The sequence below is a fragment of the Catharus ustulatus genome, chromosome 13 (genome assembly GCF_009819885.2).
Source record: "Catharus ustulatus isolate bCatUst1 chromosome 13, bCatUst1.pri.v2, whole genome shotgun sequence".
NCBI classification, from domain to species: domain Eukaryota; kingdom Metazoa; phylum Chordata; class Aves; order Passeriformes; family Turdidae; genus Catharus; species Catharus ustulatus.
In genome coordinates this window covers 6,986,620-7,011,302 of record NC_046233.1, presented here as the reverse complement: position 1 = coordinate 7,011,302, position 24,683 = coordinate 6,986,620, and the positions used below count along the sequence as shown (strand labels likewise).

The 24,683-nt window shown below is 41.5% G+C and overlaps 1 protein-coding gene across 22 annotated transcripts in view; it reads right to left on the bottom strand.

Moving 5' to 3' along the window:
• Nucleotides 1-4,134: 4,134 nt before the first annotated feature.
• MAGI1 (membrane associated guanylate kinase, WW and PDZ domain containing 1) overlaps nucleotides 4,135-24,683 on the bottom strand; it is a 335,697-nt gene continuing 315,148 nt past the window's right edge. For 8 of the 22 annotated variants that reach the window (XM_033071820.1, XM_033071831.1, XM_033071833.1 and 5 more), the window contains 8 exons: nucleotides 21,016-21,309; nucleotides 17,698-17,901; nucleotides 13,188-13,278; nucleotides 13,009-13,072; nucleotides 11,880-12,026; nucleotides 10,670-10,808; nucleotides 8,597-8,685; nucleotides 6,862-7,022 (listed from right to left, as the gene is read on the bottom strand). In XM_033071820.1, coding sequence (XP_032927711.1) covers nucleotides 6,966-7,022; nucleotides 8,597-8,685; nucleotides 10,670-10,808; nucleotides 11,880-12,026; nucleotides 13,009-13,072; nucleotides 13,188-13,278; nucleotides 17,698-17,901; nucleotides 21,016-21,309 — 1,085 coding nt within the window. In that variant the 3' untranslated portion in view covers nucleotides 6,862-6,965. Of the gene's footprint in view, nucleotides 7,023-8,596; nucleotides 8,686-8,790; nucleotides 10,809-11,879; nucleotides 12,027-13,008; nucleotides 13,073-13,187; nucleotides 13,279-17,697; nucleotides 17,902-21,015; nucleotides 21,310-24,683 lie in introns of those variants that run through there. The other 14 variants (XM_033071826.1, XM_033071832.1, XM_033071842.1 and 11 more) reach the window with 11 other exon arrangements.

Here is a 24,683-nt window from a genome sequence, read left to right as displayed (position 1 = left end):
TAATTTTCAAGGACTAATGAAGAGCTGGTTTAGACTATTTCTCTGAGGTTCCAGCAAAATTATTTTATTTTGACATCCCCAGCATTTTGTCCAAAAACACCTGTCTCATCAGGTTATCATTTCAACTAGAGAAAGGACTGGGGAAGGAAAACAGATGTCTGATGCATCCTCAACAAGAAACAAGAAAACATATGCCATGAACATTTTTATGGTCTTTTTCTCTTATTGTTGTTACCATGTAAATAATATGTACAGGAATCTTTAAACATCTTCTAACCATTCAGAAAATAATTTCAGAGAATAATGAATTCAAGTACTGTGAATCAGCCCCCAAAATTTTAATGACTTCTTTTAGTTTTTATGTCACATCTGGAAACCAGTAGGACATGGTACTTGGGTGCACCTCAGAGGGTGATTCTCAGCTTTTCCTCAGCTCTCCATGCCTGTGGTTTCCACAGGAGAGCAGAGGCAGGACATGCTGACCATGTCTGCTGTAGTGCACAGCACAGAAATTGCCTGGTGTTCTTGGAAGCCAGCCCTGAGTTACACAACTGCAGTTCAGAGGTTACAAAGGCAAAGGCTTTGCCAGCAGACTCCACACTTCAAAGCCGTGGCAACAATTGCTGGATCAAACAGAGAGGAAAGAAGTTGACTGTGGGTCCCTGAAGCAAACTTGAGTCTCAGAAGAAAAACAGGATCCAGAAGAATCTTACTGAGAAACAATGAGGAAAAAACTCCTGCTCATTTATATGGAACAAAAGCCTGCGTCCTCAAGAAGCTCTCCAAGTTGCTTCCACATCCAATCAATATTTTCTTTAGCACATATGGAATGAGCCTCAGCCAACTTCCTCCTCCAGACATTCCTATTTCTGACTATGCTTAGAAAGAAGCAAGGCAGCTAATTCAAAATCTCATTCATATGAGCAGGAGCCACCAGGCTTGCAGGGACAGTCTCACCATCCTGTTTTCCTGACTCAACAAACTGCTGCAGACAAGCTCAGCCACACATCCAATATGTGCACACACATGCCCTTGGCTCACAGCAGATGTGAGCTGATGCCACATGAGCTCAAACCACCAGACAGAAAACCTGCAAACTGAAATTTCTTACAAATGCAAATGAAAGAAAGGAAATTTAAGACTGGTCATAGATGACACTGGAGCAGAGATGAAGCCTGGTCTACAAAATCTACACAAGCAAGGTGGGATTCCCATTCCATATAAGCCTGACTCATAGAGTCAGCACTAAATTCACATCAGCTTAGGAATGGACCAAAAGAACCTTGGCTGAGGCACAATGCCAGTAATTTGGATTTGCTGCAGCAAAACCTCCTCAGAAATTCTCTTTTAAGAAACTCTACTGCAAAAATTAAAGATAGTGCGACTTCTCAAGGATATGAAACCACCCCCATTTCAACTTCAGCATCTTGAGGCTCAGCCTGTCCCCTGAAACGGAGGATTTGCAATGCACATGCTGCCAAAGAAGATTTGCTGAGGATAAGAGCCTCCTCGTCTGTCCAGTCAGCAACACGGATAGTGGGTGTTCACCTCTGCTGTTTCAGTCAAGAGCACATCACTGCAGCTCACATCATCACCAAAATGGGTCTATGCAGAGGTATTTGACATTGATGTAAAAGGGCCAGGACACACATTATTTTCTACTGACTTGTCAGAGCTCATCTTCTGGTTCCTCTAGACCCAGATCAGAAAGTCTAAATTCTGCCAAAATTAGGGGGTAAACACTGCCTGAGCTCATGCATAAACCTCTCTGGATTTTAATAGCATTTGCACCCTATTTTGTAGGATATGCTTAGGGTATTTATAGAGAATTCAGACACGGGAATTCAGGAACAGTATGCCTTAAATTCTGGGTAAAAAAAAATAAAAAAATTTCTCTGAATTGAAGCTCCTGTTTGTGTGTCAGACTGAACAACCATGGTCAGTCCAAAACACTGAATTCCTACATTCATGAAGCAGCAGTCCTTGTGGCAGCACATATTTTATATTCCTCTCTGTCCTGAAACCCCAACATTCCCATTTGGCTGATATTTTACTGCCTCTTCATTATATACCAGGAAGGAATGCTGATGGATTAGCATCACATCCAAAACAGAAACTGGCATCATCTCACTCACGCGATTTACAGCAACAACTAAGTAAATTGGGGTACTTTTTTTAGTTCCCTCTCTTCCTTTTTTAGAAATAAATCTGAAGAAAATACAATCCCTAAGGCCTAACAGGCACACATTTACAGATGGCAGCAGTGAGTCATAAATGACATCTTTTCCTGGTACTATTTATGAGAGCCAGAAAACTGAACATATTATGAGCCATTTATAATGTTCTTCAGCAGAACAGTCAGCCAAGAGACAGAGCTGAAAGCCTGTTGTAACAAAAGGTATCAAAGTGAGGAGGAGAACAGTATCTATAATTACTACTCCAGTGATAAAACAAGCATATTACAGCAGATGGTTTAACACAAGATCACTATTAAATAAAACACTGGCTCCAATGCCAAGGGATGAATATTCAAAACGGAATTAACTGAGTAAAAGTGTATAAAAGCAGCAAACTCAGTTAACCCAGAAGTTATGTGCAAGACTAACCAAAGAGATCAAACCCCACATAATTCTCCATGTTGGCTGAACAATCTCTCTGCAGTCAAAACTTTCACAATTAGGAATTAACCAATGCAAATGACAGGACTGAGCATACTGATGGTAGGAACTTGATCATGTCTGACTGATAAAAAAAGGTGTGAAACTCAACCCCAAAACAAACCCAAACCCTAACAGTATCAATTTGCAGAGCGTTTTCATGCACCACTTTAGAAACTTCCCAGTTCTTCCTAAGAAAGAGTCTAATTAATCTTCTTGGCAGTTTCACAGTTGTAGGATGTTGTTTGACAAAATAGGAGCCAAGCTGCAATCTAAAAAGGGCTTCTTCTCATTTTTAGAAGTTTTGAAAAATATTTTATGGTCAAAAGTAAGGCTGGAATTAATTAAAGCGACTAAGGCTGCACCACAGAGTATGGAACTGCAATGCTCATGCTGCAGAGCAGGGCTCCAGCTCTCAGGGGGTTTGGAAGCAGTAGAAAGGATGCCACCACTAACATGGCATTTTGAAAATTTCTTTCAATTTGCAGTATTTTTTTAGATTAAATATTTCCGTAATTTTGGTACTACCTATGTAATATCTTTAGCTGAGACTCAACACTTCAAAAGCTTGAGGCTCACCTACTCAGCTCTGTAAGACATGAACAAGGACAAGAAAAGCAGTAGCAACAGCAGAAGGTACAGATGCATAACCAGTGTGTACCTACAAAATGGTATCAGGGTAACAAGATATTGATCATCATAAGAGATTAAAATTTAAAATATCCAAACACTTTCTCAGTGATCCTTCCATACCCCTAAGGACTCAGGCTGCCCCAGACAAATCCCTTTGAGAACACTGTGACTGGGAATACAAATCCTTCACCATCAACTCTCTCGAGCTGCCAGGACTCCCAGCAGGTTGCCAGAAGTTTCAGGCAAACAGATGAGAGGAGCCTGTAAAACTATGCAAGATTTAGAAGTTGTTTTAAAAATTTATCTAATATAAACATTTTTCAACCTTAAAAGTCTTTCTAATATTTTAAGAACTTAGAGATGGGAGACATACAGCCTAGGTTATATATATATATCTCTATATATATCTGTTTGTGTGTATAGGTATATACACAAATACATCATACACACACACACATATATATATTTTTATATATATATTTATATATTTATATGGCACCAACAACCTCCACAACAGCAAGTGAGCAGATGCTGCCTTGATTTTCTATGGTCACAGGTGTGTTATGAAAAATCAATGACACAAACCTCAGATACAATTAAAGACTCTGATTTAGCTAAACCTTTAGTTTCTGACTGTTTTAGGAGAGAAAATTTTATCCTGGAAGACTGGGAAACTTTGCTTTAAGGCTTGTCAAATGATAATACATATTTAATGGATGATTAATACATATTTAATAGATGGCCCTTGGTGACCATAACCTATGGTTTTATTAATTTAGGCAGGGATGAATAAGTAACATTAAGGTGTGGTTCTTCCTTTATCTTATCACTACACTCGCATGCATGCTTTGTATGGAAAACTTTATTTGATAATAAAAATAGCATTCACAGACTTTCTCCTTCTTTGTTGCTACATCATATACATAGTGTCTGTTCCAAGGAAAGAAGCTCTTACTGGGTAAGTCCACATCTACTCATCCTAGTGTTATGTATAAACCCAATTAAGTCAAATAAAGCTATGAACAATGTAGTATTTATATATGCATAGTGTTTTATAAAAAAGATTGGCCCACATACTGCTTTTCATCAACACAGAAAAGAGCATTTTGCCTATAGCATGTTGCAAGAAATGATGATTGGAGAATATAGACTGCATACAAGTGCTTAATAATACATAAGCAGGCCCACCATGAAGAAAGAAATGGTATTCAAACCAACAAAAGCTTTAGAATTACTGATACAGTCTCCCATTTTAAAACAGCTTTACATACCTGATTCAGTTTACATTAAAATATATCCCCTGAATCAAATTTTTTCCATTTTTAGAAATATAAACACTTAATCACATTCCTCACACCTAAATTTCGTCATAAATCCTCTTTTATACAAGAAAAAGGCAACAGTTTTGTGGTTTTTTTTCCAACAGGCTCTATTAATTACAATTTCAACTGTACACACAATGATTGGCCATCTTCTTTCTTGGTTTTGTTTTTACAGTACCATGGCAACAACAGTGATAGACTTGCAATGGTTTTGTGTTCATATGGAAGATGTGAGTCAGTATACATGTACACACCAATGCACTGGAAAAAGCAGCAGTTTACTTTAGTGGTCCAACAGTAACGGCAAACATTTTGGCTCAGCTAGGCAGTAATCCATTAAATCTTAGACCAATGCTACAGCAGACTTACCACACAGCTTGCAAATTTAAAAATACAACTTAGAAACTTGCAGGTTTCTCTTTTGCTGCTCCTCTTAGACTCAAATTTACAGCATATAACCAGGTATGGATAGGCTTCTACAACCAGGTTGTCCCACTGATTGCCTTTTTTAGCCTGTGATTTTCCTTTTATACTTTTTTCATTTTTTCCCTTTTTTTTTGTTTTTTTTTTATTTTTTGTTTTCCCTCCCCAGCAAGTGGCAAGTGCACTCCTTTTGTCTCAGTAAGGATGAACCAGTAAAACAATGAAAAACCAACCCTTTAAATACAGAGCAAGAAGAATTGAGAGCTTTTGGCAAAATAAAAGCCCACTGGTTTTGCCTGAGCAGAAGGAATACACCTGCTCCGAGCAGGGGGACTGTGCCTTGTCCCAGAATCCCAATCCCTCCCCTTGCTTCCAAGCAGATACACAGTGCCATGCATGCTGGGCTTGCTGTCCATATACAGCTGGGAGATGAGCAGGGCTGCTGCCTTAATGACATCTCATCGTTACATGTTGCTGAGGCTAATGAGAGCTCAACAGTCCACGTTAGCGTGTGACACAGGCATGGTGGTGACCAGTCCTTCTGCCTCTGCGCATCCTGTCCAGGGGGCCTGAAAGTACAAACTGTTCACGGAACAAACTACAAATTACTTATTGTAAATCGTCTTGTGCTGTGTGGGTTTGGTTGCTTTTTTTTTTTTTGCTTTTTTTTTTTTAATTATTTATTATTATTATAAATATCCTTCATTGAAACAGTAGTCTCTTCAAACAGTCCTTGCAATTTTAGGAACATTTGTCTCTTTCCTTTTTAATTCCTTCAGCAGGAGCGCTCCATTCCTACTGAGATGAACAATTTTCTTCTGTCCCCACCCCCAACCCTTAAAAAATTTTCTACATACAGTGTAGCAGTGAGTCACTAGAGAACAGTCTGGATCAAATTATTCAAACTTGGTCATAAAATCCTTTGCCTATATTATATTACTGGCTACCCCCACTTACTATATTGGGGAGGGGGGAAAGTAGCCCAATAAAGGAATTATTTTTAAGAAATCTACAAAGAATGTAGAAACAAAATTTTATAATCCTTTAGGACCAACATTTGGCAAGTAATTAAAAAAAAAAAAAAGAATACACTGAAAAATACTTTCTTTAATATTATACATCAGGCACAACGCTTTTTTTTTTTTTTGTCATAAGATTTCATCTGCATAAACGGTCTGTAGGATCAGCAGGTGGCGGCTGCCTCGTCGCCTGCGAAAGCCAGGTGGTTCCACTCTCTGCTCTGCTCCCTGGGTGTGGGGAAGGCGACAGGGACCCCGGGGAGCCGCTCAGATGCTGAGGTCGGTGCTGCACTCCTTGTAGGGCCGCCGGCGCTGCTCGGGCAGGTGCCTGCGGCTCGCCTCGTGCTTCCAGCCGGGGTCTTCCCTCTCCCGGTGCCCGACTCGTTCCTCCCTGAGCCGCCTGTCGGGCGACCTCTCCCTCCTCCGGTCGGACGACTTGGCCCTCCGGTCGAGGGAGTTTTCTCTTCTCCGCTCAGGGGACCTCCTTGGCTCCGTCAGCCTCTCCAGCGACCGCCGCCGGCGGCCGGGCGACCGCTCTCTGCGCCTCTCAGGAGAGAGGTCTCTCCTCCTCTCGAGTCGCTCCCGCCTCTCCAAAGTGTTGTCAGCACTCCTTGTCCCTTCCCTGCGCTTTTCGGGAGACCTCCTCTTCTGCCCGTTCACCACCACCCTCTCTGGCTGCCTTTCGTGCCTCCTCTCTGGCGACCTCTCCGTCCTCCTGCCTGGCACGTGGTCGTTGGTTTTAGAAGTCCCATTCCAAGTGTGGTGTTCATTGGGATGTCTGCTAAACTCTCTGCTGCCTTTTAGGTCTCTAACGTAAGTCCGCCTGTCCCCATGTTGTGATGATTTGTGAAGGTCTGGTGGATAACTGGACTCCGATGATGGGTGCTGCCGTCGGTCGGATGGCGCGGGTTTCATTTCCGATACATTTTGTGAACCTGTGGCGGGACTGTTCCTGTCACTGCTGGGGTCTGAAAGAAAATAACAGCAAAGGGTTTGGTATTGATGCCTTCCGTGGTGCTGTGACACCACTTAGCACTCTTCAGACTTCATTAGTGACAAAAACAAACAACTGTTAAAGCAGTCAGCGAAGGCTAACCGAAGCTTTTGTTAATTTAACTGTGAACAACGAGAGTTACAGGTTAGTACTGGTGCTGCTCTGATCATAGCCATGTTTTGGTCCAAGCTGATCTCATCTTTATGCTCTTCTGGGCATGGGGCACTTTACATTTTTCCCCAAGCCCAATTCACAATGTTTCGGTTATACTACATTCTTTCCAGTGGAAGAAAAACAACACTGTAGGTTCAGGTTCTTGGTTGCTTTTTTTTAATAGCTTCCAATAAAGAGGGTCTTTAGGAAACAATTTTTGTCTTTTAAGACATTATAAAGAACTGCCTTCCAGGTGTGGGAGGCCTCAGTTCAAATAGCAGAAAATGTACAGAAAATAGAATTGATTATTAAGTTTTCACCTTGTAAAATAACATTTTGAAGGTGTGAGAATTAGACTGTAATCATGTCATTTCCATTTTATTTAAGGCATAGCTTAATTTCACTTAGTTCTACCATGTTATGTAAAGGGTAGATTTCTTCCTAGGGTAGATTTTGGTTTTGCCACAATGATTCAAACAACGATGACAGTAGTTATGATCTTTTCATATCAAAGCAATGGAAAGATACTGTAATATGCAGGATGGCTTTGATTCAAATCTAATCTCCAGTTCATTATTTTTCATGTACTATTTGAGGTAAAATACAGCTGAGCTGCCTCTGCAGACAAACTGCAAAGCAGAAGTAGAGAAAGAACATCCAAACTAAACCCCAGCCCTGTGCTGCAGCTAAGCTACCATTACTCCCGTCATTTGCAACGGATGTTTATGAATGATTCATTACAAACATGAAAAACATTAAAGTAGCTACGCTGCCATAATGCAAGTGTTGCTTTTATTTGCTTATTGTTTTCTCTCTTGAAGTAACTCCTTCGTGGCAGCTTGGCTGGCGTGAGCCACTTCCTTACACTTGCACTCCAACACCCACCTTGAGGTGGAATGCCCTGATGGCAACAACTGAAAACTCTCACAAACACTTTTGGGGATGGATTTTTTTTTCCCCCTCTTTTCCTCCATTTTGCCTTCCCTCCCACCAAGCCAAACACACTACATTCCTCCTGCCATCATGCCAAGCGTCTCCCATTTGATGGCATTTCCACTCCTGAGCTTGGGAGGGTCGCTGTGTGCATTGGTTGTGATTTTTGTGAATTCCAAGTGAAACCCATGTTGCAGCTCACACGTGGGCAGTTTTGCTCTATCAGCACTCTGGGGATGGGACCACGCTGCCTTTCTGTGGCTGTAAGTTGTGGCAACCTGCCTATCACACAAAGGTACAAGGAGGTTCAAACATGTCCTGTGGTGTGTGTACTTACAATTCGGGGAACGCAGGGTGTTCGGGATGAACTGCTGTACATATAGAATATAGCGAAGCAGAAAAGCAATGTGAGGGAATTAGGCCACAGCACAAAAACACCTAATATTGATTTTAGCTACAAACCGTAGTTTGATTATGGCCCATAAGGTAGAAGCAAGACTCCCCGAGCTTGTCATTTCTCATACATGCAGCGATATTAGGAGGTATCATCGCTGAGGAAGGAAGAGCCCAGCACCAAGAAAAGTAAGAGAAAGAGAAAGAGAAAAGTAGAAAATTTAGATTCCCTATAACAAAGATGAAAGAAAGAAAAATCTTCATATTTTATCTTAGAATAAAGAAAGTTTATTTTTCCAGTCAGATTGTCTAGGCTTCACCCAAATATAAGGCTGCAAAGACAGCAGTTGTTATTATTGTGACATAAAGAGACATCTAAGAGGTGATTCAATAACCCAGACAACGAGAGCATCCATTCTAAAAGACAGCTGGAACAGCGACACAGAATGTCATAGAAAAAACATTAACAATCAAACAACAACGAAAAATAAAGTCCACCAGAGACCACAACATTAAAAATAAGTACAAAACTCATTACAAAAATATACAGCCTCATAGAGAAGCACGTTCCAATCAAGTCAGAAAAATATTGGAACTTAACATTATTAGAGGAACCATTTGCGACTGCAGCGAACAGAACGAAGAGAGAAAGGAGTCCCAAATGTTACAAGGATATTCTTTACAGTAGTGCAACCCCTGTATATTAAATCCTTGCTTGGAGAACGAACGTTTAGTGGTTAGCATTAGCCAAAAGAAAATTGGTGATGGATTTCCATCCTCAGTGCAACAGACATATGCTTTGAGAAGTGAAGCACTTAATTTACAGGGTATTTATGCAGTCTAGCATATGATACAGTACTGTACATCCACAGGAGTATAGGAAAAGACAAAAGTAGAAAGAACATTACAGAATTTCAGTGCCATCATTGAACCTTCTGGTGTGCTATTTATATTACAGAAGTGTAAACCCACAACTTCCCTTCCATATCGTTAAACACTTCAATTGTTTGTTGGTTATACTCTGAATTGGTCATTTAAAGTTAAATAATGAGCAGACTGAGCAGAAACTCTCAACCATAGTACAGGAAATGAAAATAAAATCTAGTTCATAAATTGTGCAGAAGGGTTTTGTTTCTGGTGTTAGGGCATGGAGAGAATGATAAACACAGAACTTACTGACACAGAAATAACCCAAATACGGGGAGGAAAGTATAAAGGACATCCCTTCAATCATCAGTTTCTATAGAAACCTCAAAGACCTTTGGTTGGGAGTAGCCCTCCATCGAGGGCACAATATTTGACAATTATCTCAAATAAATAAGACATAATTATAATATTAAATAGTGTGCTAAGTTAAGCCACCCAGCAATCCAACCTCCAGGAGAAGAAAAGGAAATCTAATGCAATTCTTAGTAAGAAACGAGGACTGACTGTTTCCCCCAAGACAGACACGAGAGCACCTTTTCATAACCTCCTCACCTTTTCAGACCTTACAAATTAACTAGTTGAAACCAGCAGACTGTTTAAGGGGGAAGAAAAGGGCTCAGGAGGCCAAATCAATATATTTTTGCAGTAAAGCTTTTTTTTCTTTTCCCTTCTTTTTCTCAAATAACTTTATAAATATTTACATAAATATTAAGGAAAGGCAAAAATCTCATAAGCCATCTTGGCATTCATGTCTATGGATACAGACAGGAACTAAGAGAAAAACCTAACAAAAAATATTAAATCACTGCTTCAGAATAGCAACTCGGGATCCCAGTTTTTGCATTGATTAGAAGAAGAGACCTATGTGAAACAACAATTCAGCCGCTGAGAAACAGTTTGGCACAGTTCAATGACATTCCTTTTTTGGCTGGACAAGACAATAAGGTTTGTTTTGTTTTGTTTTGCTTTCCTCTCTGATCACCAAAAAATACTGCTATGATGATCTTGCCTTACACTGCGCCCCAAGTCCATGGAAGCAAGCAAAGGATGAAATGTGTAGAAAATTCAGCACAAGCGAGGCAATTATATGTTGCAAAGGTTGGTAAGACACTGGTGAGAAAGGAAAATAAAAAAGAATTCCCGCTTCAGATCTTGAGACAAATATTCATGGAGTGATGCCAGGGAAGAAAGGAATGTTTTCATAGTTTGACCCACCATATTCTGGGACAGAGCCATCTCCACGTTTCAGAAACAGGCGGACCTTGCGGCCACCATTTTTAATCAGTTCGATGGCCCGAGCGTGCTTCATGTTCTTGGTCGTTTCTCCATTGATCTCTAAGATTTCATCACCAATCTGCCAATGTAATAAAGAGACTCTGATTAGAAACAAGTCCCCAGGAAGGTTCCTACCAGCACGTCACAACACCATGGCCATAGCAATGGTGGAACAACTATGCATCAGGTGAAGCTAAACATGCCCAGCTCCTTCCAGGGACCATCCACAATGCCCAGTGTGCAGCAGTCTGAGAGACATGAAGATAATGGAGAAAGCTTGAGGCATCAAAATATTTCACTGCTATTCTGCAAAATCACATTGCAATTACTGTATTGCTCAACAGTAAGTGCAGTGTTAGAATTGGTGCTATTTTATTTAATTTTGATTATTTGTAAAGTCTTCAGTCAAAATGGTTGCTTGTTTCACAGTCTGCTCCCACCAGGATGTTCACAGAAATTTTTCAGGTCTGTTTCTAACTTGGATATAGGTACCTACTATGAATCAGCAAAGCTGATTCTGTAAATATAATCATTTATCAGGAGAAAATAGGGCCTGGAAGAGCTTGTCAAAGCATTGATTTTCACAAGGCAGCATTGATTTTGCATCGTATTTTCATCAGCAAAGATTTTGGACCATATATCTACCCCTAGCACAAGAATTTGGAAAATGCCCTTCACATGACATATCCGGAGACAACAATGTATGTGGGAAAATTTTAATGCACTCACTAACAGAGGTCCAAGGAGTACATTAAACCTGTCAAATTATTTTTTCAGTAGGCATTTTGTGACATATGCCCTTATTATAATGTTTTTCATTTAGCTGATACATGAAGTTAACAATTAAAGTTAATCAGAACTTACATTACAATTTTGTAATCCACGGGCCACAGACATGGTCTGTCCCCTCTCTGCGCCTTAGGCTTTAAACAATACATGATGTACTAGAGCTTGGAAAGCAAAGTGCTGGAAGACGGGGATGAAGTCTTCCACTGAGCACACACCGCTACAGACCGCACACCAAGAGTGACAGATGCCATCAGCAGGAGTAAACAAGAACCACTTTCAGTTCACATTTAATTTAGCTGGCACAGCAGAAGGGAGAGGCAGGGAAGCCAGGAAGGTGGTTTTAAAGGCATTTTGTGCCTACCCTCATTTTCCCACATCTCTCAGCAGGCCCATCCTCAGCGAGCCGCAGCACGTACAGATCCATGTTGTACTCGCGGCCACCTCGCAGGCTGAAGCCAAACCCTTTGGCTCCTCTCTCCAGCTCAACAGTGTAAAAGTCTTGGTCCTGCTGGAGAGAAGATAACAAACACCCAATTGAACAGAAAGTCAAGCACTGCTCTGCTCTCATGTTGGAATTATTGCTAGTTATAATTAAAAATGGAAAATCAGTTGAATTTTCACACAGAGAGCAGGATTTGCTGCTTTCTCAGACCCCACTCTGCAATTTGGAGTTCTGGTGGTTGGTGAAGGGCTGTTGGAATCAGTGGGCTTGGCCATGTTCTGTGGTGCATTTTTGGGCACCCCTGTTACACAGCATCCTCCCATGCCCAAGGCAGGAGGGGACATTTTGGGAGGGCGGTTAAAGGTTCTATCAATGAGGGAGAGCAAGGACAACCTCCCTACCAGTGCCAGCCTCAGTGCAGTGCCTGATGGCACCTGGGGTGAGCCTGTCCCATGGTGCTGGCTTTTCATGTTGTTGCTACATCATTTATTCCTTTGCAAGAAGCTCAGAAGCCTTTGCATTGTTTTTCTCAAATGCTGTTATGGGGATGTTTTGAAGTCCCTAATGGAACATGTTACTTCTGGGATGGCCAGTGGCAAGGAAAGTTAACAGTGAGATAGATAATCTCTCTAATAAGATGCCCTCTGTAGCTGGAACACTCCAGCTATTGCCCCTTATTAAGTTTTCCTCTTTTTTATTCTCTGAATTTACCATTTGCACACAACAATACTTTCTGGAGAGGCCCCTCAAAATAGACAATTCAATAAACAAACACATACATTATTACTGCCCTAAAAATGTCAGCTCTTTTTTTCTTTATTTTTACTCTCTCAAAGCCTCGATGAGAGTGTGTTGGAAATGTTTCTCAGCTGAAACAACAGCAACACACATTAAGAAACTAATCAGCAAATTCCTCTTTCTTTTCAGCAGACTGAGGGAGAGCAGCTTCTCAGTAGGAATTTTCAAGGGAAATATTTAAGCACAGCCCTCAAGCAGATTGGAAACAACAGTCTGTGGTAAGCAAAACAATTAGAGTGGTACTCCTTACCTGTGCTGCTTGGGGAGGTTTGAAATCAAACTGGGATTCCTGCTTTGGTTTGGTGTTGTTCCTGCTGTAATGAATGAGAGGGAGAGAGGAAAAATACAGCTCATGGGATATGAAAGTGATGAAGAAGTAACTGAAGAGAGAGCATGTCAAGATGCCCTCCTCAAGGAAAACAATCTGACCTGGTCTCCTGTGGTATTTGCTGAGGAGTATGTGTGGTTGTGATTGTAGCAATTTTTTCTGCATTGGTCAATAAAGTAGCATTGGAGGATTCTGCAAAATAGATTTTGTTTTTATTATGAGGGAAGACCATCGGCTATTCACTGAAAGAAAAAAAGAGTTTTGCAAAAGCGTTTCACTCAGAAGCATCATTAAATTGTTTTTCTAGAACTGGAGATGGGATCAAATTTCTTAATTCCCCAAATTAATATAGTAAGTATGCACATGAAACTGTACACTCAACTGGAAAATGAAAAAAAAATTAAATTAGGAAATGTGGATTGGAAACCCCCTGACTATTACACACATTAATGAAGACTCACTTGCAGATGGATTGAACAATGTTTTGTCTATTGTCTAAAGACATGAATTCCAATCAATTAAGTCTCTAAATATTGTAGGTTGGGTGGATTAATTTTATAGTAGCTATAACTATTCCAGGGATTATAAATTTATCAGTCCTTTCTCCATCAGAAACTGAAATCTCCAATAGAATTGAGATGGGGCTCCTATCCAATATTCACAAAATGATATTGAGTGTGGCTAAACCCCAAACTTACTGAAATCCTTCTTTGAAATACAACCCTCAGCACTGAAAGCAGGAACGTGGAGCCTCCTGTACCAAATGCATCAATGACTCTGGGTACCACTCACAAAAGGGTACACTGAGAGAAAACAGGGAGCAGGAGTAGCTTCTAAGCTTAATTTCTGCCATGGTAAAGGGCTCTCAGACCAACATCAGCCTGTGCAAATTGCAGATTTCTTTAGGCACGGAAGGAGGGGCTCCAAGGAGAGCTTCTGTCTCCTGCTTCCCATAACTGAATAGATGTCCCTCACAGTATGGCAGGGCAAAATATTTCCCTTGTCATCCTGGAGCTGCATCACAGACTTCAGCAGGACCAGAGTTAAACCCAAACTCACTTAAAATTCTACCTAAAATTAAGGTCACGTCAATGCCATTAGCTGAATATTAGCAACACAGAACTCTTCTCTATTGAACCCAAACATATTTCCAGAACTACATATTGTACCAATCCTAAACTGATATTAGTACTGAAGAGTTTCAAATGCTGAATTGCACCAGAAGCCAGCAGTTTCTGAAAACACCCTTCCTCTCCCATGGGAGTTAGACTTCAGAAGAAGTCTCAGTGGTACTCCATGCACCTTGATGTTGAACACAAAATGTTCCACAGTTGGTTGCACTTGGAGAATGATGGGCAGAGTCAGCAGAAACACCCCCTCATCAGACATGGCATTCCCAGATAAAGGCACTGCAGTGGCAGGCACCTGCTCCTTTGCAGAACAGCTGTGTACACTGGAGACCCCCTCTTTGTGTCTATACCCACTGTATCCAGGAGAGAACCACAGACTGGAAGCAACTACAAAATGCTGACCATGACCCACCTTTCAAGACCAAAATCTAAACTGAATACACAGCCACTAAGACAAAAACTGGATGGAAACATCTGGATCTCCAACATAAAATTACAAAGCCTTCTACCCTGCCCTTATTTGCCTCTCAAGCTACAGGCATCCTCTAATTCACTTTACTGGCTGTGGAGAAATCTGCCATTGTTAAACAGAGTCCAGTTGTAACACAAAATTGCAGCAATGGGAGGGTTTTTCCTGAATTAAGATGTGGTGGTCATGGGCTTACTTGGTCCTGGGAGTTTAATTTACTTCATGGATTTATATTAATTCTGGAGAAGTCAAGATAAGGGGAAGATTTCCTTTCTGCATGTCAAGGGAAATTCAGGAAAAAGGACAGAGAAAAAGAAGAACCACTTAAACAGATGGGTGCAACAAGAACACAGCTCCTTTGCCTGCAGTGCTGTGCCCAGGCTAACATGCCCAAACCCTCAGCATATGGAGCTGAAACATCTCCCAGCCCAGAGCTGGCTTGTGTCCAGTGGCACAGAGAGCAAGAGAGGCTGCTGGGTCTGCACCTCTGGGTGTGGGCATGACCAAACCACACCCTTGTGATGATGTGCCACTGACAGCTGGCTTGTGTAAGGAGGACATGTCCTTATGTGTGGTTACACTGTTGGGGTTTAAGAAATAATTCTGTTTATTCTGTAAAGACGCCTTGATGTTAAAATCTGTCTCCTACATAAGAAAGCCCCAAAACATGGTTAAGTGTTCTGTATTCATCCAGAACAAAAGCCTCTGAAATCCTCCACAAATATTTGGAGATCAGATGAAGATGGGCTTCAAAGAGAATGCAAGATTCCTACCCTTTAGTAGGTCACACTGATAATACCAAGCAGAGCAACAGCACATCTTTGGTACAGATGTATCTTCACACCACTGTGCTGCATCTATCTTTAGCCCACCCTCTCCCACGAGTCAGGAGTTGTGCATAATTTTGCCAGTGTTTTAGACACTGTTTGAGGACACATGCCAGCCACCATGCAAAACTGCAACAGAATATAGCAAAAATTATCTTTAGTACGATTATAATTGTGGGTTCTAAACCCTACATATTTCATTGATTCCTTGCCCTGTTCTGCCCTAAAACTCTCAGTCACCAATTACATGCCTCATCTAAGCTTGTCCTGTTCCTTGAATCTGTTGGAAGTGTGGTAAAGCATCATCATTTCATTGCAAATACAATCCTGCAGTCATCTGTGGCAATTAACTTGTGCAAGACTTATTACAAAGCAAAAACTCTTGGTGTTTTTAATAATGTTAGAAGAGATTAGCAGTGTGAGTTTATTGTGAGTCTTGTGATGCACCTCAGCTTCATGTTTATCTGATGAGTGGCTTCTGATTTATGCTCCCCCCTCCTTGAAGCACACAGACCATTTATATTTGCAAAAAATGCACTCAAAAAGGAACAAAAGAAAACAACAAATCAAGAAAAGCATACAGAGACATCAAAAAGAAAACAACACTGAGACCAATTTCTTGTATCTCATGGGGTTTTAGAGCAAACCTCTCAGAGATTTTGAGAGTGTTGGGTCTTACTGTCTTTTGGAAAATAAATGCAGGTAATGCTATGCAAAGTTGGCATCTGACTTGGAATTTCACAGTGACAGTAAATAAAAAGACTTAAAGCCTGAATTGCTATGAAAGCAGAGTTGATTCCTTCCCTAAGGAACACATCTTCTCCAGGAATATGTGATGCCAATCACAGGTAGATGTTTCCCTATCCTAAGCAATTTACATGATATTTGGGACACATAATTGCATGAGCAAGACTGGCTCAGCATTTATTCCAGGAGGTTTAAGTCTTAAAAAAATTCTTAAATCATTCAGAAGTTGCTTATTTCTCAGATGGTTTTGCTTTTTTAGAAAATAAGCCCTTTATTTATTTAAATATTCACCTTCCATTCTATCAGATACTAAAATACAGGTAATGAACAATTCTTCTCTCAGTTTATCCTCCAAAACAGACATGCACAGGCCAGCTCAGATGTTAGCTGGATTCACAGCCATTTTATTATTCATGAACACCCTATTTGCTCCAAGCAGCAGAGGATGATATACCATTTGACCTGGTACCCACTAGACAGTAGGAAAATAAAGCTTTTGTGCAAAACAGATCGCCCTAAACGGAAATAATTTATAACCAGATCATTTCTCATCCTGGTCTGCTGGGAGCAATGTGGAAAGGTTTCTGCCCAACAAGCTCTCACTTTGAACCCATCCATGGCAGAGAAGCACAATAAACAAAGAAAATACTTAGAATTTAGAACCACAGCAATTTTAGTTCTGCTGCAGATACTTTACCATGTTTCTGATAATTTCCTATCTGGGGATCAAGCTAGGGACTAATTTAATGGAACTGATACATAACACAGATCCTAATTTTTATTAAATACTTTGGTGACCTGAAATCAGCACCAAGTGTCAACTTATTATTAGGGAAACTGCATGTTCCCTCTCATCTGAAACAGTGAGATCCTGTCCAGGGTAACTCTTAAAATGCAGCTTCAGAACCATCACCATTTAAGCAGTCATTAAAAAATGTACTGAGCTCTCTCTCAAAGTAACTTACCCAGAATAAAAGCAAATCTGCTTTTAAAACAGCTTAAAACATGTCAAAGTGTTTATCTCTTTCTGTGATCTCTTTACTTTATAGCCTGCTCTTGTCTCTATAAGGGTTCAGGAATCTCACATATTAACAAGTGATTCCCAAATATTCTAAAGCTGCGCTATTAAGCTAAGAATCAAACTAAAGCATATCAAGAGATCCATCAAATTTATGGAAGATCATTTTAAGCAGATACATGGAACGCAATATTCATTTTTAAAATTGTTGAATTAGCATCTCCCTGTGAAAAACATCTCTAGAAAAAGAAACAAAAAATTAAAGCTATGGGAAGACTCACAACCTCCCTGACTGCAAACTCCCAAAGTGGGAGCGGAAATCGAGCTCTCCACGGCTTTGCAGCTCCAAGTGACAGAAAAAGCCCGGGGAACAGAACCAAGAAGAGGGTCAGGTAAGAGAGCAGGGAACAGATACTTTACCATCTCCTGGAATGATGCGCAGGGTGACGGTGTTTCCCGCTTCCTTAATGAGGTTGACGATGTCAGAATGCGACTTGTTGGTGATGGAGCACCCATTGACGGCCAAGATCCGGTCCCCTACTTTCAGCTTTCCACAGCGGTCTGCGGGGCTCCCTTCAATTATCCGACCTATTTTGTGAGGCATGGCCACACATGCATTTCCCGCTTTTGTATTGGTTTGGGGGTTTTGTTTTGTTTTGGTTTTGGTTTTTTTTTTTTAAATTGTTTACGTATGTGGGAATATGGTGAAGGGGAAAAGGAAAAAAAGGGTTGAAAAGGGAAAGAGAAGGTTAAGGGTTAATTAATTAATGCATCAAGCAAAAGTTATTATAGGATAGCTTTGCTGCCAGTGTTCAAAACATTGGCAATCAACTAGTTGAGTGCACAACACTTTACTTCTTCCACAATGATGTTTTGTTAATCCCTCAAAACTCTCCCCAAGTGGATTTCTGTTAATAAATGGTGTAATTTTTATTGACAACTGCACTTAGCAGCTCCATCATAACCCAAATCTGATTTTGTTTTTGAAGAAAAAAATTGAAACTGTAGAAAACTCAACTTTTCTCCTCCAAGATTACATCAGTGTCAGCCTCTCTAGCCTTTCTCTAAGCCAACTGCTGTTCAAGCTTCTGCCAATGTTTTGTTCTTTCTCAATTTAGAAAGATAAAATCCTTCTAGGCCTAGGAGGGAGTGTGGCTCCCCTTCTACCACACAGACCCACTCTATCAGCGCTGCATGGGGAAGCAACATGAAACTATTTTCTTCCATTGTGAATAAAGGTACTACCAGGGAAGGCACAGGACCACTACAGATGGGCCAAGACTGACAAAGGTAACCTGTTTGGTGCTGGCATCCACCTCAGCCTCTGCTAACCATTCCTCTTTTATGATCTTAGATGGCACCAGGTGGGAACAAAGAAGGAATAAGGTTCTCCTCACTCAAAAACTCAAAGCCACACACAAAACCATTGAGATGTCTGACACACAGAGCAAGAGCACTTTAGGATGAATGTGTTCTGGAGACAAAATTCTCCTCCTGCTCCATGCAGTTGTTTTGTTTCAAAAACAAAGGGTTGTCCATAACATGCAGAATTGGAGCACAGGGGATACACAACATCACCCAGATAAATCCAGTGAGCTTTTTTACAGCTCCTTTATGTGGGTAAGAGGCCTTGGGGCACACAGCACATGGTTAAAGCCATGGGGGACACAGAGTGGTCACCTCACACTTTTCATCCACAATACATTCACCCTCAAGATGCACTTTCCCATCTCTGCTGTAGTCTTCATTTGATTAGTAGTCTTACAGATACACACACACGACAACACTAGAAAGACCATAAAGAAGAAAAGGCTAAGACAAGGATGTGAAGTTGGAAAGATGTGATGAAAACTGGTAGAAAGTGTTAATATTAGTTACAAACATTAGGGAGATTTTTTTTTTTCTTTAAATTTTACTATGATGTTAGAAAGTTTCTCTTTCTGTTAACACAAAGCCCCATCCAGTTTGCAGGCTGTTTTGAGGATATGAGTTTCTACTCTTTCCAATCCACTAAACACAGATGACAGAGCCCACACCAAAGTGACCAAGGTGGGTTTTAGAACCAGTTTGGCCCATCTCTAAATACTACCCATGAAAGAAAACAACTACAAAGCAGGTCCAGAGCAAGCACCAGACAGCAGAGGGAACACATCTCATGCGGAGTGTTAGGAAAAAACTGAATATACTTGAAAAAATTAAAGGAAAAACAGTCACAGATCAACAGATCTCCTTGGGAGCCCCTGCACAGAAAACTTCCAGTTAGCAAGAATTTTGGACTAAAGCAAACACAACTTTTTATAACCTCAGGTTAAGGTTTCTCTGCAGAGAAGAGTTACAGCATAGTCTTCATACTAAGTAAAAGTTATTTACACACATTTGCAAATCTGTTCAGAAGATAAAAGCTCTCCCTCTGTTCTAGACTGTGCTCAGTTTAATGTTTGGCATTACACCATCGTGTTCCTGAACCAAAACACCTATATTTGAAGAGCAGTTTCCAGCAGCAGGGACAGTGTGAGAGAGCCTAGAACTTCAGAATTGACACAACTCCATGTACTGGTTTTATAGTACGTATTTCCCCCTTGAAATCTCTGCTGCCAGACTGCCCCGAACAGAGCTAGAAACAGCTGTTCTACATCAATACCAGCAAAGGAGGTGCTGCTGATGTATTACTAAGGGTGTCACTGATGGGCAATGGCAAGAAATGTCAGGAAATAAAGTCTGGGAGAATGAGGGAAAGGCTACTTCTTGCACCTGTGTGCCCCAGGAGCACTCAAGCTGCACAGGGAACCTGCAGTGCATTTTCTCTGCAAACCACAGCACTGCTGTGGGAGGTGAAGATGGCCAAGGCAGTGCTCTGTCCTTCCTTTCCCTCCACCCCTATCATGGGCCAAAGAATAAGGGAACATCTTCCTTTACAAAGTACAAGTGGATGCTGCCTCTGGCTTCCTTTTGGAGGAGATGGAAAGGGAAGAAAATAGCATCTCTGATGGGTTTTCTCCTTGTAATGTCACTTCTGGTTGAGAACAGGCTGTTCTGGGTATATTTGCAAAACCAGCTTATGTACATCTCCTCTGCAGCAGGCCCTGGAAATGGGTGTCTACCTAGCAGAAAGACTGTCTTCAGACAGAAACCATGACCACCTCTATTAGATCTGGATATTACATGTGACATAGCTTAAACTTAATTTTTTCCTACTCTGAAGAAATGCATTTGGGAAGAGGTGAAATGGGTAAGAGAAACAACCTATTCTTCTAACAGTATTCCCCATTTTGCCTCACTAGCAAGTAGTATTAATTAAAACTTTCCAGCTATCAGCATGCTCACAACATAATGATGATCAGAATAACCCTGATTGCCAAAGAGAAGTTAATCAGTTTAAGCATTACTGCTTTTAAATCATCTGGCTTGATTCCACCATCACGAGACATATTTCATTCCACCTGCTACATTTCTGCACTGGCAAACAGCATCACTGGGAGGATCCTCTGACAGCAAACCCCAGAGAGGCTCTCCCAGAAAGCGAGCATCAGAATTGCCATTGGTGGCAGGTTGGGATTTCTTATTTCGCTTTTCTCAACTCAGTGCCAAACAACACCCAGGAGCACACACCTACCGACTCTTCGCCTCCGATTACGCTATTAATTAAATAAACCGGGGCATGCTCACGACTTTTAATTAAACAGATCCCCACTGGCCTCCGCTGCACGCAAGGTGCAGCTCCAAACCCGCAGCACTCACCGAACGTCGTCCCCGCCTCGGGCCTGCTCACGGACGAGACGATGACGAAGCCGAAGCCCTCGTTCTCGCCGCGGCGGATCTCCACGTCGTAGGGCTGCACCACGGTGCTGACCACGCCGCTGCCGCCGCCGCCGCCGCTGCCGATGCCGCTGGTGCTGCCGCTGCCCGAGCTGACCGTGTTGAGCGAGTTCTGGCTGCCCTGCGGCGTCCGCTTCTCCTCCGTCAGCGAGGCCGGCTGGTTGCTGCTGTGGTGGGAGGAGGCCGGGGATGGCACTTCATTCTCTGCCTTGGGAACTGGGGAGGGGACAGAAAGGACTGTTAGTCCAGTTAGTGCTTGGGGACTGTGGGGCATAAATTCCCAGATGCGAGTTTTTCTCTACAAGGTGTCCACCCAGTTGTTGTTAATGTTTGTGTTGATGTGTGTCGACCCAGTTGACCATAATTGTTGTCTGTGTTGACTGTTTTGTTGTTAATGTTTTATGTCTTTGTAAATTGTTAATGCTCCTAGCTGTTTGTCCCTTTCCCATCCCAGTATCTATCCTTGTATCCACTCTCACCTCCACTATCCCCTTCAAAATGGTGCAAGACAGCAAGAGCTCATATGATACCATTCAGTGGTAAAAACCCCTAAAAATAACGAGTCAATATAACATCTAAAACTAAAAATGGTACCCCCAGGTGGGGAGAACAGTGGCAAAGATGAAATCACCAACCAAAGCTTTTTTGCCTTGTTGCCATGACTTAACAGCACTTGGCCAGCATGACGCCCCTAGACCAAGAGCCACAAACATTTTCCTAGGGACTCTTGTGAGGAAAGCCCCAGCTCTGTTGTCTGGCAAAGCTGAATTCTTCCTCCTTCACATAATCTAGTGGGAACAGTGGTGGTGTGTGCGACCCCTCGGGTTCCCCACCCAAAGCTGACCTTTAATAAAGGCCTTCAAAAAGGAGCTGGTCTCCTGGCCCATTTATTTTAGGAACAGCTGTCTGCTGATGTAGCAATGTATCTGAACTGATGCCTAGAGCAGCTGGAACAGAAGCTAGACGGAGTTAAGGGGAATAAAATGGATGTTTATTGAGAGGCCTTCAAAGGCCATGCTCTGGCAGCACCAATCGTGTCCCTGCCCAGATGGCTCTAGGATGGAAGCAAAAGAGGGTTTGGTCACAAGATCTCATCTTTATAGATTTTAGTCCATTTGCATACAGGAGTCAACTGTCCAATTAATAGTCTCAAATTGTGACGTTTCATCCTCCTTGCTTGCTTGCTGGCCCACCCTCCTCTTTTCACGTTGTTTGAATTTGAAATTGTCCTTCATTCCCTGCTGGAATAGGACTGTTTTGTCTTCACCACCCCAGCAGAACAGAAAAACTTAGAACTAAGGTATCAGAGCAGCCTAGGCCATAGTTTATACCAGGTGCACAGCCGAGCCATTTTTAGCTGATTTTCAGTGTGGAGAGGCTTACAGCGGTCTGTGGGACAGAGAGAGTTAATGAATAAGGGTTATTTCTGAAAGGTATTCTACTCTGTTCTTGGCCTGGAGACCAAGAAGAGAAGAAGGAGAAGGAGATAAGTGGGAAAGAAAACCTGCAGCTGGGAGAAGTATTTTTAGAAAAGTCTTGTGAAAAACAGAGGTGGTGATGGTTTTTACACCAATGAACATTATGTTGAGCTATTGTAAGCAATAAAAAAAGTATAATCTTTGTAGAGGGTAGAAAAGACAGCTAGCTGTTGTAATAAACAGGATATTAGCCTTCTGAAATGCAGTGTGTCTATTTGTATGGCGTGCCCACCTCAACAGTGACATTTCAGCTTTTTCTATCAAACACTCTAGAATCCGTCAAGGCTACTGAAACACTAATTGTGCTAAATTGGGAATGAAAAAGCTGAAAAACAGAAAACCAAGATGCCAAGAACCAAGATGAAGGTGGGGAGTGAAGCACTGGACTGTAAATAATCATATTTCCTGCAAGGTGAGTGCAGAGCACGTGGACAAGGCAGAGGCACCAATCAATTAATGTGTGAGCACGTGGACAGTAGTTTTAGAATGTATAAGTAGGGTATAAGGTACACAAAAAAGTGTCTTTTGCTTAATCACATTGGTTATTTGTTCAGAAGTCCTTTGTTCCTGCATACTGAGAGAAAGGTAAAGGAAAATCACCTGCTTCAGTCAATCCATCACAGCATGGCCACGCTTTCAGGTGTCACCACCAACAGCTCTGCCCAGTGGTGGCACTGCCCACACCTGTTCACCCTCTCCTCTGTGTGGTCATTCAGCCAAAGCCATCCACTGCCTGGTTAAATCAGTGCAGTGTTGTGTGCTTGGATGCTCTGTAGCATTTCAAACCTGGATTCATCAGTTCAAAGGTGTCTCCTCTAGCTACTCCAGCCCCACTTCAACTATATATGCAAACTATATGTACGTTGTACATATAGATGCACAATCCACATGGAGAAGCAGTAATTTCTCACAACAACACACTCTGTAGTTTTAAATTGAAAGCTATCAATTACTGCACTGTTTGCCTTTGATTAATGGGATCTTTAGTAATAAAAATCTCTCAACATGAGAAAAACAACTTGTGAACCAAATGTTTCTGGATAGAAGAACCAGCAATATCATCTGTACAGTCTGGTACAGACATTAAACATTGTTAATATTAATATTAAACAAGTGTTCAACAGCAGCTGAAGTTGGAAGGGGTATTAGTTTAAAGTCTAATCAGCTACCACAAGGCTTGAAGAAATCTCAAAAAAATTGCTTAGTCCAGACTCTGCTTGAGTGAGGGCCAACTATACCTAATATCAGTCCTGACAGATGTTTGTCTAATCAGCTGTTAAATATCTCCCCAGGCAATCTATTGGTTGCAATATCTGACTTAAATCTTCCCTGCTGCTACATAAGGCTATTATTTCTAGTGCTATCTAACAGGCATATGGAGAACATATTATTCCCTTCCTCTTTGCAGCAGCCTCTTATAGTCTTGGGGAGCTTAATACCTCCTCCCCCTCCTCTGCTTTCAGCTAAAGAATCCAAATTTGTTCAATATTTCCTTTCAGACCATGTTTTCTAGAGCTCTCCCTATTTTTCTGGTCTTCTGGACTCCCTCCAGTTGGGCTCTCTCCAACTCAAATATGTCTTTCTTGAAGTGCTGGACCATATTGCACTAAGCCATCATCTGCTGGGAAATCAGGAGAGATCCCCCCTGCCTACATCCCTGCACAGTCTTTTTCTTCACCTGAGCCAACCTCAGCAGAAAGCTCATGGCCCACAATAGCTTCCACTTCTTGTTACTCAGCCTGTTCTCTGCAGCCCATTTGTGCAGCTGAGAGCAGCATATTGCACTTGTCCTTGCTGAATGGCTGCCTCTGCTAATCAGGTCACTTCTCCAATTTGGTGAATCAAAATTAAGTTGAAGATCTTAAAAGCATCATCAGATGGAAAATGGATGGCAAACAAAATCTAAACCTGTAAAATCATGATGCAAATAAAAGGACTTTAAAATATCCTTGGATAAAAGTCCTGTCTGTACTTATATACTCAAATGTATATATTAAATATATAGCATTCTTCATATTAAGAATACAGGAGCATAAAATTCCCCCAACATGAATCTCAGGACAGAGAGTACTCATTTAGGTGAACAATCTTTTTCTACTGGCACACAGATGA